Raw genomic sequence first — 18,062 nt, 5'->3', positions numbered from 1 at the left:
GTGCAGATAATGCTGGTAGTGAACATGTGGCATCATGGGCTCGCTGCCCCAGTACCAGCCTGCCAGGGATGTACTCCAGTGGCTGGCTAATGACAGGGGTCCACGCTGCTGCAACTTCTTTGTTGTTGTTACCCATGTTAGCTAGATTGAAGCTGGCATGTTATGCCTAACTGTGCCACAATCACACCTTTCTGGATCTGTAGCCATAACCTCAGCTTGCCCTGCATGTTGGTCTCCCATTTCTCAGGGAAGTTGGGTCTTTGGTCCCAATCATCCCGATGCAACCATGGTGCCAAGTCTTGCCTTTTCTTTAGGCCTTGTCTGTATGGGGAAATAGGGAGCAGATCAATGATTCTGGAATTCAGTAACATTTATTCTGGAACAGTATCCACCCAGAGAGCTGGCTTGTTCTGCCCTGTCCCATTTCCCAGGGTAGACAATGAGAATGGCAGTGGGTCAGCTGGACCATCTAGAACAGTGGTTCTCAACTAGGGTTACGTGTACCCCTGGGGGTACTCGGAAGTCTTCCAAGGGGTACAAAAACTCAACTAGATATTTGCCTAGTTTTACAACAGGCTGCGTAAAAAACACTAGTGAAGTCAGTACAAACTAAAATTTCATAGACAGTGATTTGTTTAGACTGCTCTGTGTACTATACACTGAAATGTAAGTACAATATTTATATTCAAATTTATTTATTTTATAATTGTATGGTAAAAATGAGAAAGTAAGCCATTTTTTCAGAAATAGTGTGCTGTGACACTTTTGAATTTTTATGTCTGATTTTATAAGTTTTTAAGAGGTGAAACTTGAGGGGTACACAAGACAAATCAGACTCTTAAAATGGGTAAGGTAGTCTGGAAAGATTGTGAGCCACTGATCTAGAACATTGGTTCCCAAACTTTTTGGCATCGTGTCCCCTTTTTAATTTTCAAGAAACCCTCACGCCCCCCACCTCTCCTTTACCATCATCCAACCCCCCTTTTAACAAATTCAATTTGTAATTTAAAATTAAAAATAAGCACAAATAGTTTTTCTTGGCACAAAAATTTAATAAAAATGAAATTTAAGATAAGAAATAGCATAAACAAAACAAATTTAATGTGAAGGATGATGCTGCATTTTCTTCATGAGTTGGGAAATCCTAGGTTTGAAAGATGAAAGTGTGCAACGCAAATTGTTTTTGACATCCAGTTGATTCCTTTGTTTTGTTTTTATTATGACTAAACTTGAAAAGCTTTTTTCACAGAGGTACGTGGACAAAAACGAAAGAATAATATGTAGTGCTTCTTCTCCAACTTTTCGGGTAAATTGGGAAATATTTTATCCCAAATTGTTCCAGGCTTAAGTTTTCAAAATTATCTTTTGCACTTGAATCGTATTTCATTTTGAGTGCTTGTTCTTGCAATACTTCTGGCAATGAATCGACATCAACACTGAATGGATTATGTGCTAATTTATGAACAGGGTTGCCAGAAAAGTTGTCAGCAAATAGCGGATGAATTTGTCAGCAAGGCAGTCCAGATGAAACACAACTTTGTTCTTTGCATTCTCTTTACAAAGTACTTGGAAACCTTCATTTTCAGCGAGTGATGAAAATGTTGGAAAAGACAAAAAGTTAGGCATCTGGGCTTGTGTTCGATGTTTCCAAAGCTTGATTTTTTCCGCAAACACTTTGATGGCATCGTGGTGCACTATAATGTTTTCAGTGTTGTTTCCTTGCAACTTCAAATTGAGATTGTTCAAAGATTCAGAAATGTCCATGACGTATGCCAGTGAAAGTTGAAACGTGTGGTCTGTAAATGCATGCTATAACTCTTCTTTTTTCTGTTGCTTGAGGAAAATTTCCACTTCATTTTTCAGTTCGAATAATCTCGAAAGCATGTTCCCTTTGGAAAGCCATCATACCTCTGTGTGAAACAAAATAATTTTATGATCCACTCCCAAATCTGCACAAAGAGCTGCAAAAAGTCTCGTATTTAAAACACTGTTCTTCACAAAATTGACAACTTTGATGGCCAAATTCAATGAGTCATGTAAGTCATCTGGAAGGGTTTTAGCAGCCAATGCTTATCTGTGTATGACGCAGTGAGTCATGGTTATGGCTGGATTTTTTTTCTTTCACCAAGGTCACAAATGCAGAGCAAGAGCCAAGCATCACTGGAGTACTGGCTGTGCATACACCAACCAGTTTTTCACATGAAAGGCCATTCTCTTAAAAAAAAAAGTCAGAAAACGTTTTCATAACATCCGAAGCCTTTGATGTGGTCATCAATTCCTTCGAAAAAAGCAGTTATTCTTTCACAGTTCCATTGTTAATGAATCAAACAATTGTAGACAAACAAATGACAGCATTGTACTACATCAGTGGTATCGTCGCACTGAATTGCGAAAAAAGGAGAAGCTTTCACTGCCTCCACAACTTGAAGTTTTAGATCTTTCGCCATGTCATCGATGCGATGTTTCGTGGAATTGTCAGAAACCAAAATTTCCGATATATTTTTCTTGCTTTCAGCACCAAGCACAATATCCGCTTCTTTCAATAAGCAAGGCTTCACAAGAGTTTCTCCTATTATGTGCGCTTTCTTAGCTTTAGCGATGAGCAATGACAGTTCATAAGATGCTTCTACCACTTTGGCCGACGCTTAATGAAAAGCTCCAGTAGTGTCCAGCTTCATGCATTTTAAATGTTGAAGTTTAGCAGCAAAAAGCTCTTTTGGTTTCTCTTTCAAAGCGTTGTGGCTCTTTGCCAAGTGTCACTCAAGACGACTAGGTCTCAAAGCATCATTGCTGAGAACTGCGTGGCATACTATGCATTGAGGATGATCGATCCCATTTTTTCCCATGATGGTGAAACCATACTTAATGTAGTCTTCATCATACTTCCTTTTCTTAATCGTGGCCATAATACATTATAAAAAAAATCTATAAAAATAATTTTCCTGATTCATGAATAATAACGGACGCAAGTTAATTTGAGTTGTCGCAAACATTTATTTACTACTACTACTATTACGTAGGGACGCGTGCTGCCCTATATATACCCCACCACCAGTCCGGCAAGTAGCCGATCTTGCATTGTGAGTGGTGGAGGTAACCACTCCCATGATAGAACACTCTCGAAGTCTCGAGAGTCTTGAATACTTTCGCAAGTGAGCTAGGAAGTTTTTAAAAGTTCCATTGCTTTCTACATCGTTCTTCGGCCTCCTCACCGACTGAAATGGCACTCCGACACGTCAAAAGGCAAAAAAATAAAAAATATTCCCATTTTGTGGTATGAAATTTGAAAACATTGCAGTTATATACTGCAGGTGGGCTATGTCCAGCACAAAGAAAGCCTGGATTTGTGCTGGACATGGCCCACCTTGATTACCATGCACATTGTAGGGAGAGTGGTCACTTTGGATGAGCTATTACCAGCAGGAGAGTGAGTTTGTGTGTGTGGTTTTTGGAGGGGGGTGAGGGGGTGAGAGAACCTGGATTTGTGCAGGAAATGGCCCACCTTGATTATCATGCACATTGTGAAGAGAGTTGTCACTTTAGATGGGCTATTACCAACAGGAGAGTGAGTTTGTGGGGGGGGGTGGAGGGTGAGAAAACCTGGATTTGTGCTGGAAATGGCCCAACTTGATGATCACTTTAGATAAGCTATTACCAGCAGGACAGTGGGGTGGGAGGAGGTATTGTTTCATGATCTCTGTGTGTATATAATGTCTGCTGCAGTTTCCACGGTATGCATCGGATGAAGTGAGCTGTAGCTCACGAAAGCTCATGCTCAAATAAATTGGTTAGTCTCTAAGGTTCCACAAGTACTCCTTTTCTTTTTGTGAATACAGACTAACACGGCTGTTACTCTGAAAGTGTAATGCTTGTTAAACTTCGTGAAATATTCACATATCATGAGGACAACGGAGTGGTTTGTGTCTATTGTCGAGATGCCAGAGCTTCAAGAGAATTTTCAACAGGAAGAATGTGGAATGATGTATGGAAGTTGGATTTCTTAAAGCGAAATCTGTCAAATCCCTATGTTCAAAATACAAAGACTTTCTTGCTGAAGAGATTGTTATAGTCAGTCAGTACAACGATTTCAAGTTTGCAGTAGCCAAAAGAATCAAAAGCCAATTGGTTTTAAGTTTCCCGGATATGGTGATATTTGCTCACCCGAACGAAGAGTTTCAGGATCTTGCAAAGTTGATGGATATTGGAGGAACATTCCTAGCATCAAGTGCAGACTGTGAGCGTGGCTTTAGCTTAATGAACACTCTAAAAAACACTACGGAATCGTTTACAAGTAGATCATTTGAACATGCAGATGTATATTAAGAGTTACCAGCTGGATGGAGGACTGATAGATCTGGACAGAGTTTATATTGAATGTGCAAATGAAAAAGATCGCAGGGAAAAACAGTAAGGTTAGTTTAGCAGTCTTTGACATTTCAACCAATAAGAAAATTTAAAATGCATTTGTAATTACATATCTTATTCTTGGCTGATAATCATTTATTGATATTTTTTAGGAAAATTTTAAATTTAAAACACAAACTCCTGTTTTGCTTTTTTAACTTATGATGTCTCTATCTGAAAACCCATATAAATGGACATAATGGCATACTTATTAAATTCTTTATCATATGTTTATCAAAGTCTTTTCGGACATGTGTATAGAATGAAAGGTGAAAGTGGACACCAATGGGCAGAAGCCTATGGACTGATAATGATCATGATTAATATGTGCTTGATATATGCTCGTGATTGTCTATAAAAAAGATCATAAAGGGTAATGCTTAAAACTAACTTCTGCTTCATGAAGAATGGTTAAATTTCCTTTTTCTAAGTATTTAAAATGACATTTATAAAATAACATGGTGTAAAACTATTATTATTACAAATTGCAAATTAAAACTTTTTAAATGTATAAGCATTTTACTCGCTTGAGTGCATTTGCCTCATGGTGCACAAATTTGAACTCTGCTTCAAAAATTTGCACAGAAGAAATTTTTTGCACACACGGCCTGTCAAAAATTAGAGGGAACGTTGTCCCCGGGACCTCCTGCCCCTTATCCAACCCCCACCCCCCCCACCCCCGTTACCAGGCCACTCAGAGTGGCAGGACTGGCTTACTGGAAAGCCTGAGAGGTGGGCGGGCATAAGCCACGCTGCCCGCATGGTGGCATGGCTGCGAGGGGCATGGGGGCGGGGGGGACAGCAGAGGAGGAGCTGGGGGCTAGCCTCCCCAGCAGGGAGCTCAAGGGCCAGGCAGCCTCACGTTCCCCCTTGGAATTTCTTCTTGCCCCCCAGTTTAGGAACCAAAAATCTACAAGAATGCCTGTGATGGCTGTTCCATTGCTTGGCATCTGGAACAATTTAATCTAAATGGGTTAAATCACTCCTCTTATGACTGCATCTGTCTCTGAGAAAGGTGTTCAAACTGACCATTCCCTCCAGCAGGCTCAGCACCTGTCACAGAAACCCAATACATAAACCACGTTTTGGGGTACAGATCAACACTCTCACCATGGAGCACCTTCCCAGCCATCACAGATTGAAGATATGTATTGAGTGTCAGACAGATAGATACAAATTGGGGATGCACAGAGAAATAGATACATATTGCAGATGTGTGGGTGGATATGTATTGGGATGGACGGAGAGAAGTTTATTGGGGATAGAGGGATAGATGCACGTTGGGGATGGCTATGGGATTTGGGTAGATGTATGTGTATTGGATGGATAGATGTTTATTAGGATGGATAGACAGACATGTATTTGTAGTTAATGTATGTTTTTGCAAAAAGAAAAGGAGTACTTATGGCACCTTAGAGACTAACCAATTTATTTGAGCATAAGCTTTCGTGAGCTACAGCTCACTTCATCGGATGCATACTGTGGAAAGTGTAGAAGATCTTTTTATATACACACACAGCATGAAAAAGTACCTCCTCCCACCCCACTCTCCTGCTGGTAATAGCTTATCTAAAGTGACCACTCTCCTTACAACGTGTATGATAATCAAGGTGGGCCATTTCCAGCACAAATCCAGGGTTTAACAAGAATGTCTGAGGGAGGGCGGGGTAGGAAAAAACAAGGGGAAATAGGTTACCTTGCATAATGACTTAGCCACTCCCAGTCTCTATTCAAGCCTAAATTAATTGTATCAAATTTGCAAATGAATTCCAATTCAACAATTTCTCGCTGGAGTCTGGATTTGAAGTTTTTTTGTTGTAATATCACAACTTTCATGTCTGTAATCGCGTGACCAGAGAGATTGAAGTGTTCTCCGACTGGTTTATGAATGTTATAATTCTTGACATCTGATTTGTGTCCATTTATTCTTTTACGTAGAGACTGTCCAGTTTGACCAATGTACGTGGCAGAGGGACATTGCTGGCACATGATGGCATATATCACATTGGTGGATGTGCAGGTGAACGAGCCTCTGATAGTGTGGCTGATGTTATTAGGCCCTATAATGGTGTCCCCTGAATAGATATGTGGGCACAGTTGGCAACGGGCTTTGTTGCAAGGATAGGTTCCTGGGTTAGTGGTTCTGTTGTGTGGTATGTGGTTCCTGGTGAGTATTTGCTTCAGGTTGGGGGGCTGTCTGTAGGCAAGGAAGTGGGTTTGTGTGGGTGGGGGGGGTGAGAAAACCTGGATTTGTGCTGGAAATGGCCCAACTTGATTATCATACACATTGTAAGGAGAGTGATCACTTTAGATAAGCTATTGCTAGCAGGAGAGTGGGGTGGGAGGAGGTACTTTTTCATGCTTTGTGTGTATATAAAAAGATCTTCTACACTTTCCACAGTATGCATCCGATGAAGTGAGCTGTAGCTCACGAAAGCTTATGCTCAAATAAATTGGTTAGTCTCTAAGGTGCCACAAGTACTCCTTTTCTTTTTGCGAATACAGACTAACATGGCTGTTACTCTGAAACCTGTATGTTTTTGGGCACCTCATTGCTGAGCAAAAAAAAAAAACGCCCAGCAGTTTGGCAAACTGCCCTGCTTGTCCACCCCTAGAACTGACCCCGTAGATGTGTATTGGATGGATAGCTGTATATTGGGGTGGGTGGATGGTGTGGCAAGGCACCTCCTTCGCCTTGCTGGACCAAGCACTTCCCCCTCTGGTGATGGTGGGCCTGGGGTAAATCAGCCCCACCCTACTCCGGGGAGTGTTCATCCTCCCATTATCTGTGCTCCTTTGGCCCTACTGGGTGATCCTACACAAACAAAAGGGCAATAGTCCCATAAACATGAAAACAAAGGGATGATACCTTCCCCTGCCTCCTCACTGAGGCTGGGTGTTGCCCTGTAGCCTGCCCCAGGATGTCAGTCCTTCCCCTAGAAGGCACTCAGGCTTGTCTGCTTCCCCTATGGGGAGGAGTGTAGCCTCCCATTCTGGAGAAGCTTACTTCCCTGCTGCCACTAGCCTGGTAACAGCTTATCTCTCTCTCCCTTCCAGTTTTAAAAGTTCTCAGGCAGCCCTTAACTGGATCCAGGTGTTCCTAATTGACCTGAGGTAACCCCTTCTCAGCTTATAGGGAAGAGGGCCTTTAACATTCTAGGGCTAACATGCCTGCCTTCCCACACCCTCTTGCAGCTGTCTGGCTGACTTTGTCACAATGACTGGATAGATAGATATGGACTGGATGGATAGATACGTATTGGATGTATAGTGGCTGTATATTAGAGAGGGTGAATAGGTAGATCGTATTTCATAGAATCATAGAATATCAGGGTTGGAAAGGACCTCAGGAGGTCATCTAGTCCAACCTCCTGCTCAAAGCAGGACCAATCCCCAATTTTTGCCCCAGATCCCAAGTGGCCCCCTCAAGGATTGAAAATTCTTTATTATTTTATTATTATTCTTAATTCTTTACTCTTTATAAAGAGTATTTTAAATTCTCTTTATTAAAACTCCTAATTATTCACTATTATGGATTGGATTGTCAAATTGTCACCATCCTCTTTGAAGTGTGCACCCCAAAGCCAGATACAGGACTCATTGTTAGTCTGACTAAGGTCATATCCCAAGGGATCCCACCACTCTGCTCCTTCTTAATCGCTCTCACATGATATCGCACTAGGAGTCACTGGTCTGCTGGTTCTCATTGGGGCTCCTGAGTCCTTAGGGCCCAGAAATCGTCCCCAGCCCATATGTCTTATCTATATTCTCAGTACCTAGCTGGATGGCCTGGCGTCTGGTCCTCTTTCTAACCATCTCCAACCAATCCACCATTTGCACATGACAGGTGAGTTGCTTTCTCTGGGTCCCTGACTGGGCCAGCAGAGTCAGCCACTCAAAATTGCATGAGATTGGCTTCAAACCAAGATTTTTAAAAGTAATCCATGTTGGCTTCTTTCTTTGCTTTCTGCTTTGTGACCCTTCAGGGGGGCCTGGGGGTTGTCTCCAGCCTTTGTTGGGAGGGAGCAGGGATCACATCTCCAGCTTTCTTGAGGGGCAGGGGTCTGGTTCCAGCCTCCTTGGGGAGTTAGGATGGGCATATATCACATCAACAACTTTCGGTGGGATGGGGGGGGGAGTTTGAGTCCCCAGCTTTCGTGGGAGGTGGGGGTCATGTCCCCAGCCTTCTCTCTACAAACACAAAGATTAGAAAGTGCCTTTTTCCTCCATGGAGGCTGAGATTCCCCCCCCACCCCACCTCCGTCTGAGGAGCTGAGGCTTTAAGGGAGTCAGCATAGCTGGTGAGTCTGGAGATCAAACCTCAGAGCTGCCATGTCATCTGGCTGAGCCAGGTGGCCCTCCATGGCACTGCCCAGGGTGCGGGGGGTGGGTGGGTGGGAAGGGAAGGACTGATGCAAAGCTCTGCCTAGTTACTGGGTAGTGGCACTAACATCATTTCTGTTATTTCTCTCTCCCATCCTCAGTTTGTCCAATTCCCTCTGTCTGCCTCCTATAGGCCTCCCCCGCAATCCTCTGCCCTGTCCCTCTCTGTTCCTCACACCCCAATCCCAGACCCATAACCCTCTGTTCCATACTCGGATTGCTTGTCCCATTCCTCTCATTCCAGCCCGACACAAACCTGCCCCATCCCCACTCGCCCTGATTCCTGCCTCATCCCTCCTCCATCCCATACTCCCATCCCGATCCCCTGCCCTGTTCCCCTTTTCTTGCTCTATACCCTCCTGCCTCCTGCACTTTACCTCTCCATCCCATATTCAAACCTACACCTTTCTCTGCCCTGGTCCCATCCCCCCACTGGCCCTATGCCACTACCACCACCTGGTCTGTCACTCTTCCCCCCAGGGCAGGTGGCCCGAGTCTGTGAGGCCCTGCAGGAGAGTGGGGAGTTCGAGCGTCTGGCACGGTTCCTCTGGGCCCTGCCGCCTACCCTTGCCCACAGGTGCCACCAGGTCCCTCCATGGGTGCCGGCCTGCCCTGAGCTGGAGCCGCTGGGTCCCCACACCGCAGCCCTGCTGGCACCCTATTGCAGCCAGGCCTCACCCTGTGGGGCCCCAGGGACCTTGGGGGGCCTGGACCAGTACCCATCATGCAGGAGACTATCCTTCTCCAACAGCAACATCCAGCACAGGGCCAGCAGCTTCAAGGTGAGCAGGGCATCGGGTGGTGGGGCAGGAGAGGAAGAGGGTCATGAGCAGCAGATTGACAGCTCCTTGGTGAGAGAATAGAGTGTAGGGGACAATCCCCCACCCCCAGGGAATAGACTGTGGGCGATGATTAAATAGACTGTTGGGGACAGCTCTGCCCCCCCTCCCCAAGAGGAATGCTCTGTAGGGCAATCCCACCTCCTCCTCAGGTGGGATAGACTGGAGGGGATGATTCTGTCTCCCACAACCACCACCCAGTGAATAGACTGCAGTGGATTATGCTGCCCACCAGGATGGTGAATGCTCTATATGGGCCTGTGCATGGCTGGGAAGGCTCATCAGGATAGGGTATAAGGGTCTCCCTGCTGACCCCATCCCTGTGTTGATACCCATCCCACTGCCCTTCTCTCTGTCCCCAGGAGAAGACACGGAACCTGCTGCGGGAATGGTACCTGCAGGACCCCTACCCCAACCCCTCCCGCAAGCGCCATCTGGCCCATGCCACTGGCCTTACCCCCACCCAGGTGGGGAACTGGTTCAAGAACCGCCGACAGCGGGACCGTGCTGCCTCGGCCAAGAACAGGTGAGGGGCCTGAACATCCCCAGGATCCAAGATGGTGCCTGCCCCAGGCTGCAGCATACAGGCCAAGTGGGACTGGATAGGATAGGAGACATACATGAAATATTCAAGGGGTCCTGTGCTGCCTGGAGTGGGACAGGGGCAATAAGGGGTCCTGTGCTGCAGAGAGTGGGGCGGGGTGCTTAGTAGAAGGCCCCTTGCTGCTGGGAGCGGGTGGGTCAGTAGTGTGAGCTGTGCTTCAAGGATCATGGTGGAGGCTCAGTATGGGGTGTTGTTCTTCAGGGATTGGGATAGGGTGTCAGTAGGGGGCACCAGGGTTCAGGGAGAGGGGCAGGGCCTGAATAGGGGGCACAATGCTGTATGGAGTTGGGTGGCAGGGGTGCAGTAGAACAGGGGTTATCAACCTTTTTCTTTCTGAGGCCCCCCTCAACATGCTATAAAAACTCCAGGGTCCAGTGGGGGAGGGGAATCAGGGCTCCAGACCAAGAGTGGGCCGCTGGACATAGGCGTAGTTTGATTTCTATTGGGGGAGGGCAGGGGCTGGTGGGGCTTGGGCCAGCTCCGCACAGTGGGGTCCAGGAAGGCAGCGCCACCTCCACCCTCTGACTCACCACGGCAGGCCACCTAGCCTGTCTGGGTTGTGTGTGGTGTGGGTTCAGCTCCAAAAGTTTGAAAACTGTTCAGAGTACAGGGAGGGGGGAGCTCAGGGCTGTGGGTGGGGGGGTGTAGCTCAGGGTGCAAGGAGGGGGGAGCTAGGGGCTGTGTGCATGCAGGGAGTAGTTCAGGGTGCAGGGAGGGGGTAGCTGGGGGCTGTGTGCGGGCAGGGGGGGAAACTCAGGGTGCAGGGAGGGTATAGCTAAGGGCTGTGTGCCAGGAGGGCTCCCCTGCGGTCACTGCTCCCCAAGGGCTCTGCTGGCCACAGCGCAGGGTCCCCCTGGCTGGGCAGCTCTTACCAGATGTGTGAGCTGAGGAGCCGCTGCAACCCCAGGGACCAGCAGCAGCAGACAGGAGAATGCCGTGGCTGCCTGCTCTATGAAACTAGCCAGAGCAGCAGCTGCCCGCATTGCCCAGACTCTGGCTTCCTGCTTCCAACCTGGCCAGGGGGTGGGGGCCTCAGGGGCAGGGAGAGGAGGAAGTGGGGTGGGGAGCTGCCCCAGGGACTGTCCTGCTCTGGCACTGCAGTTGGTGGGGGGGACCAGGGCTTGGAGTTTCAGCACCGTGGTGGGGGGTGCTGGGGCTCAGGGTTTCAGCCCCATGACGTAGAGTGCCAGGGCTTGGGATCTGGGTTTCAGCCACAGGGTCCTGTGCCCCCCCCCCCCCCCCCGAAAGGGCGCATGGACCCCTGGTTGAGAACCGCTGCAGAAGGGGATGTAGTGCTGCAGGGAGCTGGATGGAGGTTCAGTAGGGGGCACAGTTCTGCGGGAAGTAGCTTTCAGGGCTGAAAGCCAAACTGAATCTCCCAGTAATGTGGTTTTATTATTCCCTCCAAATACAAGTGGGGCTTCAGGGTGCGCCTGCTCAGGTTCAGTCCCTGGGATCCCAGTGCAGCCCCCTTGCTTATTGGAGAAAATGTTGCCACCCTATTTCCCATGTCGTGAGGGCTGGTCCAGGAGCACCTCATGTCTGGCACATGGGATCAGGACACTTGGGTTCTATTCCTTCCTCTTCCAGAGACCTTATGCAACTCCCTACTTCTCTCAGTGCCTGTTTGTTGTCTGTGCAGTGCCCAGAACAATGGGGAACCCAGCCTAGGTTGGAGGTCTATGCAGCATCCAGCACAATGGGTCCCTGATCTTGGATAGGGTCTGGACAATATCTGGCACCAAAGAGGCCCTGATCTTGGACAGGGTCTCTTTGCATGACCATAGCATGGTACTAATAACTTGCAGAGAGGGTTTACACTGGGAGAGGGATTACTATAATTGAATGGGGCTTTTAATTCTCTAGTTGCATTATTAATTGCCCCCACACCCAGACTCCAGAAAGATTCATCATCCCAGCCTCCCAAGGCTGAGAGTCAAGACACTGTGGGCCTGAGTGACACCCCATCTCTGCAAGAGCACAGCAGTGCCCTCAGCAGGCAGAAGTATCCCACCTCAACCATCAGTGACAGCAAGAGCAGTCTATGAACAGCAGAGACCTGCACCTGGCCAGGGCTGGGTAGGAGTCATGGATTTCCCCATCCCCCTTGGATGACATGGAAGGATGTGACCTGCAGGGGGATCCAGCCAGAAGCCACAGGACAAGGATTACTTGTGTAAGCAAAGGCTGAATGAACTCTCCTCTGACATCTAGCAATGAGCCAAGATGAAAAGATTTCAGGAACAGACTGTATTTTCATAAACTCACCTACTCTTTCTAGGTGCACAGCATGATGGAGCTGCTTTGCCAAAGTGATCAGTTTTTGCTAGTCTTGGGTTACAAATCACTTTATTGAATGCAGAGGTAATGAAATGTTGTTATCCCTATTATATGAGTAAAGGGCAGCAGAACTGTACTTAGCCTGCCCTGATTGAGGGGCTTACCCTAAACTGAATCTCACTTGCTATGCAGGGGGCAGGGATGCCAATACCTAGGGCAGAAGAAAGAGAGTAAGAGTGAGTGTTCGTGTCTGGGGGTATGGGGTCTTACTAGGGAGTCCTAGGTATTATTTGCTACTGTTCTCTGTAGTGTTTAAAAATAGAGCTGATTAGAGTTTTTGTGTGGGTTCAGTGATCACTAGAGCTGAAATCACTGATAACTAGGTGCTGAGCGTTAGATCTGGGGTATGGTAGTAATGGACTGAAAGAAATTGCAAAGTCTGTGGTAGACGTGAGGTTCCTTCCACCTCTTAAAATCACAGAGCTGTTTTAAGTAGTAGCACCTCAGAATGTGATATCACAGCAGAGAAATGGCAGTAGCAGTGGCCCAGTGAACAGTCCTGGCCCAGTGAACACTAGCAACTATGAGACAGTTGCAATGGTGAACACAGAAGCAGTGCTCAACGCTTTTGGGGTGAACTCATGTGAACACACCTCTGAACTATGGGTCTTTACTGATTGAGGACAGTAACTGTGAGGAGGGTGCACTGGGGAGAGTGGTGTGTTTTTACACTGCAAGATGAGAAACTGAGGCAAAGAGTACTGCCCCGTGTACTCTGAGATGGGTGTTTGCTCATGGTCATATACTTTTGAATTGTGGTGTTTTCCAAAATTAATGCTGGGTTCCTTTTCCCGTTTTACTAAAAATGTTCTTTGTTGTACACAGACTCAATGCTTGTGAGTCTACCTCTTAGAGATGCCCAGGGGTGATGTTTAATTTTCCCAAATTACTGGGTGGAGGTTGAAGCTATTTCTGTTTTGTACTATTAAGAGGCATCCCTAGATATTGAACCTGGCCCTTGTTGCTGCTGACTCCACCTGACAGAAGGGTTAAACCTGAGTGAGAAAGATACGATTTTTACCCCCTTCTGAGGGGGTGGGTGAGGGTAGGGCAGCAGTGCTGAGCTGCAGAGCAGGCCTCTCTCCATTGCTTTCTCCCAGCATGCACTGGGGCCCCTCAGGGAGTCTGCACGGTCCTGTCCAGTATGCATTGGGGCTCAGCAGGCGGTGCAGCTGGGGCTCACCAGGGCCTGATTCAGGAATCTAACCTGCTATCCCCACACTCTGAATAGCTGGTGCTACAGGAAACTAAGTCAATGGGGAAGAAAAATATATGTTATGAGAGACCTGGACTTGTGTATGGCTTTAGCATAACCATGTATGCTCAGCCACCATAAGTTGGAAACAAAAACCATAGAGTCAGGACAATTTGGCCTTGTATTGCAGCGTAGGTACACCCTGTCACAGGGTGTCAGGTCACGAATGGTTAAACAGAAGGGATGTACTGCCACCGGCTAGATTCCATAATGGTGACTGACTACCAAGCAGGTTAGTACTGTCTAGTATTTAGACTCCCTTGGACTTCCCTCACTCTCAGGCAGTGTGGCCTGATGGCTTAAGTCAATAGGTAGCCCTTCCTTACAGGGCTCTGTGGGCCAGTGGCTGGAGTCAATAAAGTGGCCCTTCCTTAACGGGCTGCATGGCCCAAGGGCCAGAGTCAACAAAGCTGCCCACCTCCATGGGGATGTGTGGCCTATTGGCCCATCAGGGAAGCAGGACACCACCTAGGAGTGTGGGGTATCTGCGGTAGAGGAACTGGGATCCTTCCTGCTCCTCAGAGTCCCAAAGCAGGGCCCTGGCAGGTCTCAGACCCGGAACAAAAAGCAAAGCTACAAAAGTTGGTCCAAGACTTTCCCTCCATTTTATCTTTCCATCCAGTGCAGATGAACATTACCAGTCATCATAGACACCATTCCCAGGCAGAAGGTCTGCACCCAGCATTGCCCACTTCCCAGAAAAAGGTGGGAAGTGGTCCAGAAAGAACTTGAGGCAATGCTGGCCCTGGGGGATAATGGAAGAGTCCCAGCGTGAATGACAAAGCCCAATAGTCCTGATCCCAAAGTCTGAAGGGACGGTGAGGTTCTGCATAGACTTTAGGGCCCTGGCAATGGGGATCCTCCTGAAACATGCTGACCGGTTCCCTGGTTCTACAACTGGAGCAATGTTTCAGTCCCCTGGGCTACCTCCTACTTTGTCTTCTGCTGCAGTGGTCCACAATTCCCCTAGGTCTCTGGGGTCCTCAGCCAATGCAGCTCCTTATGGCTCATTACCCTCTCTGGGTTCTGCTGTCTGTCTGGGGCTCGGTGTGTGGCCCGGGCTGTTTACACCCAGTGTTGAGATGCAGCCTCCTCTGCAGTGAGGCACAGAGGCTGTTTATACAAGGATTGTTCACCTGAAGCAAAGATGAGTCCATTGCTGGGGTAGGGCACTGGGGCTGTTTGTATGTGGATCCTTCACATACACCTTTAGGCCCTGGCCCCCTGCTGTGTGTGGGGTTGACCTATTCCCTGAGGGGATGAACCCTGATCCCCAGCACTGCCCACCCCACCCCTTCACCACCACCACCAAGGCAACAGCACAGTGGGAACTGACGGGGCAGCTCTTGCTTTGGCTGAGTCACAGAGAACAGCCAGTTTGGGTGAGCCAGCTGGAGGGCTACACATATGGACATCTGTGCACAGATACAAACGTGTGTACACAAACACACACGGACGCAGCAGCCTTCTCTCCTGGAAAGAGCAGTATGTGAATCATAGAAGATTAGGGTTGGAAGAGACCTCAGGAAGTCAACCCCCTGCTCAAAGCAGAGCCAACCCCAACTAAATCATCCCAATCAGGGCTTTGTCAAGCCAGGCCTTAAAAACCTTTAAGGATGGAGATTCCTCCACCTCCCTAGATACCCATTCCAGTGCTTTACCACCCTCCTAGTGAAATAGTTTTCCCCTAATATCCAACCTAGACCTCCCCCACTGCACCTTGAGACCATTGCGCCTTGTTCTGTCATCTGCCACCACTGAGAACAGCCGAGCTCCATCCTCTTTGGAACCCCATTTCAGGTAGTTGAAGGCTGCTATCAAATCCCCCCCTCACTCTTTTTTTCTGCACACTAAATAAGCCCAGTTCCCTCAGCGTCTCCTTGTAAGTCATGTGCTCCAGCCCCCTAATCATTTTCGTTGGACTCTATCCAATTTGTCCACATTCTTTCTGTAGTGGGGGGGGGGGGGGGGGCCAAAACTGGACGCAGTACTCCAGGTGTGGCCTCACCAGTGCTGAATAGAGGGGAATAATCACTTCACTCAAACTGCTGGCAATGCTTCTACTAATGCAGCCCAATATGCTGTTAGCCTTCTTGGCAAGTAGGGCACACTGCTGACTCATATCCAGCTGCTCATCCACTGCATAGGGGTTTCCATTAATCACCCCCCACAGTGGTTTTAGTTCCTGCAGGACACTCCCATGGGGACAGAATACAATCCCCAGCCTACATGAACACATACAACCTTTATACAGTTCATACCATGGCCTTGTGAGCCCAAGAGCAGGGCCAGCCCTACACCAAATCCCGCACGCCCCCCCCTCCACCATTTGTTAAACTTTTCAATATCTTATTTATTGCCTTTGTGCCCATTTCATGACTTTGATGCACAATTTGCATGCATGATATAGCCCTGTCATATAAGATGATAAATTAGTATGCTAGGAACTGTAAATGTGTATATATTCATGCCATTTTTAAGCAAATAAAAATTTTGTTTCAGCTAAGCTTATAGAAACTTTAATTTTAAGAATAATTGAAATTTACTAACATCAAGAAATTGATCTGTGCACCAGCACTATGTAGACCAGTATTAAACAGAGTTACACTAGGTGAGAGTATGAGAATGTTAACACTCGTTCAGAAGGCTACTTTTCTCGTCTTTGCCCTCGCGAGCTGAAGCACAGCATCAGAGGAGCCAACACTTTCACAATTATATATTATATATAAAGTTGCAGCTGGGCTCTCCCTTCACTTCAGTTCATTCTTATTTCTCACTGACTGGCTGGCAACACCCCGACCCTTATGTAAGCGGGTGAATAGTCCCGCTATTGTGAGGAACCTTCCTGGCTTCTGCACTACCCCGGTGAAGTAGGCTAGCGAAAGGATCTGAGTCCTTGCTCCCACTTCCTTTACCCACTGGCCTCCCTGTCCTTAAGGACTCCCCTTCCACTCTCCTGTCTGGCAGAGTCCTCGCAACCCCAACAAGGCTGGGCCCAGGATTCCTGGGGGGCTCGACCCCCAACCCTGCTGTGGTCACCTAGGACAGGGGCTAGGGTGTCCCCACTCCGGGGTACTCTCTCTGCACTGGGCACTTCTCTGACCCACTGACCATTACATACAAGTTAAAGCAAATGCAAGATATTTAATCAACAATTAATTTTAAAAAGAATAAGGCAAAATGGGAAAGGTTAAAGGAAACACATCAGCCCGCTCTGTGGCAGGGAACACCACAAACAGTGTCTCTGAAGTGTCAGGGCAGTTCACAGTCTTTTCCTTGTAAGTCCCAGGCCCCTTCTCCGGCCCTGGCTGTGCTGTAGGGATGCTGTGGGTTGGACACTTGCTCTGGTGGGGGCCACACGCGCTCAGGCTCTAAGTGGTAGGACCCTTCTTCCCAGTGTCGCACCCGCCCTATCGGGGTTATGATCCAAGCCTGGCCTGCAGAACCTCTTGACTGAGGCATCTCCCTGTGCTGGGCCCGCTGCCCAGGGTCCCCCTCGGTCTCCCCAGCTGCTCACTGCACCTAGCTCCAGACTGCTCCAGCCCCAGCTGCACCACTTGGTCTCTGCACTGCTGCTGCTCTGCCTCCAGCTCCCTGGGCTGCTTCTCTGGCCCCTCTGGCTCTGGTTGCTGCAGCTCTGCTCCCAGGGCAAGTCTGCTCTCTCTGGGCTGTGCCTCTGGGTTGGGGGCTGCAGCTCTGCTCCCAGGACAGGTCTGCTCTGCAGGCTGCTTCTGTAACTCTGCTCCCAGCACTGACCTGCTTCCTGGGCTGCTTTTCTGGCCCCTCTGGCTCTGGTTCCTGCAGGTCTGCTCTCTCTGGGCTGTGCCTCTGGCTTTGGGGCTGCAGCTCTGCTCCCAGGACAGGGTCTGTTCTCTCTGGGCTGCTTTTCTGGTTCCTCTGGATCTGGCCCAGCTCTGCTCCCCAGCTCAGCTTGGGCCCCTGCTTTCTCCTTAGCTCGGCCCCACTCTGTCTGACCCAGGCAAATCCAGCTCACTCGGAGGACGGGACCTCCCTGGCCTCCTGACTCCCTGATTAGCCTGCTCACCTTGTCATTCAGGCTGATCTGGAGCATTGGCCTCTCCCCATTGTTCCTGAAGGCTGTCAGTCTCAGGGTCCTGATTTCCCATTGACCCTTCCCCTTTTAGTACTGGGAGCTAGCCAACCAAAACACCCCCACTGAATGTTAGTAAGGGGGCAACAGTCCCCTTACATTCCCCCTTGCTAAAATTCTGCGACA

At 48.3% G+C, this 18,062-nt stretch overlaps 1 protein-coding gene across 1 annotated transcript; it reads left to right on the top strand.

The window, feature by feature from the left end:
* The first annotated feature begins 8,901 nt into the window (after nucleotides 1-8,901).
* LOC125625200 (homeobox protein SIX6) lies at nucleotides 8,902-16,293 on the top strand. The gene is made up of 3 exons (XM_048826955.2): nucleotides 8,902-9,569; nucleotides 9,989-10,152; nucleotides 12,125-16,293. Exons 1-3 carry the CDS (start codon nucleotides 9,228-9,230, stop codon nucleotides 12,276-12,278), a joined length of 660 nt encoding a protein of 219 aa, XP_048682912.1. The 5' UTR covers nucleotides 8,902-9,227; the 3' UTR covers nucleotides 12,279-16,293.
* Nucleotides 16,294-18,062: the final 1,769 nt, after the last annotated feature.

This window comes from Caretta caretta, chromosome 21 (genome assembly GCF_965140235.1).
Source record: "Caretta caretta isolate rCarCar2 chromosome 21, rCarCar1.hap1, whole genome shotgun sequence".
In the NCBI taxonomy this organism is placed as follows: domain Eukaryota; kingdom Metazoa; phylum Chordata; order Testudines; family Cheloniidae; genus Caretta; species Caretta caretta.
This window is presented reverse-complemented; position numbering and strand designations above follow the sequence as displayed.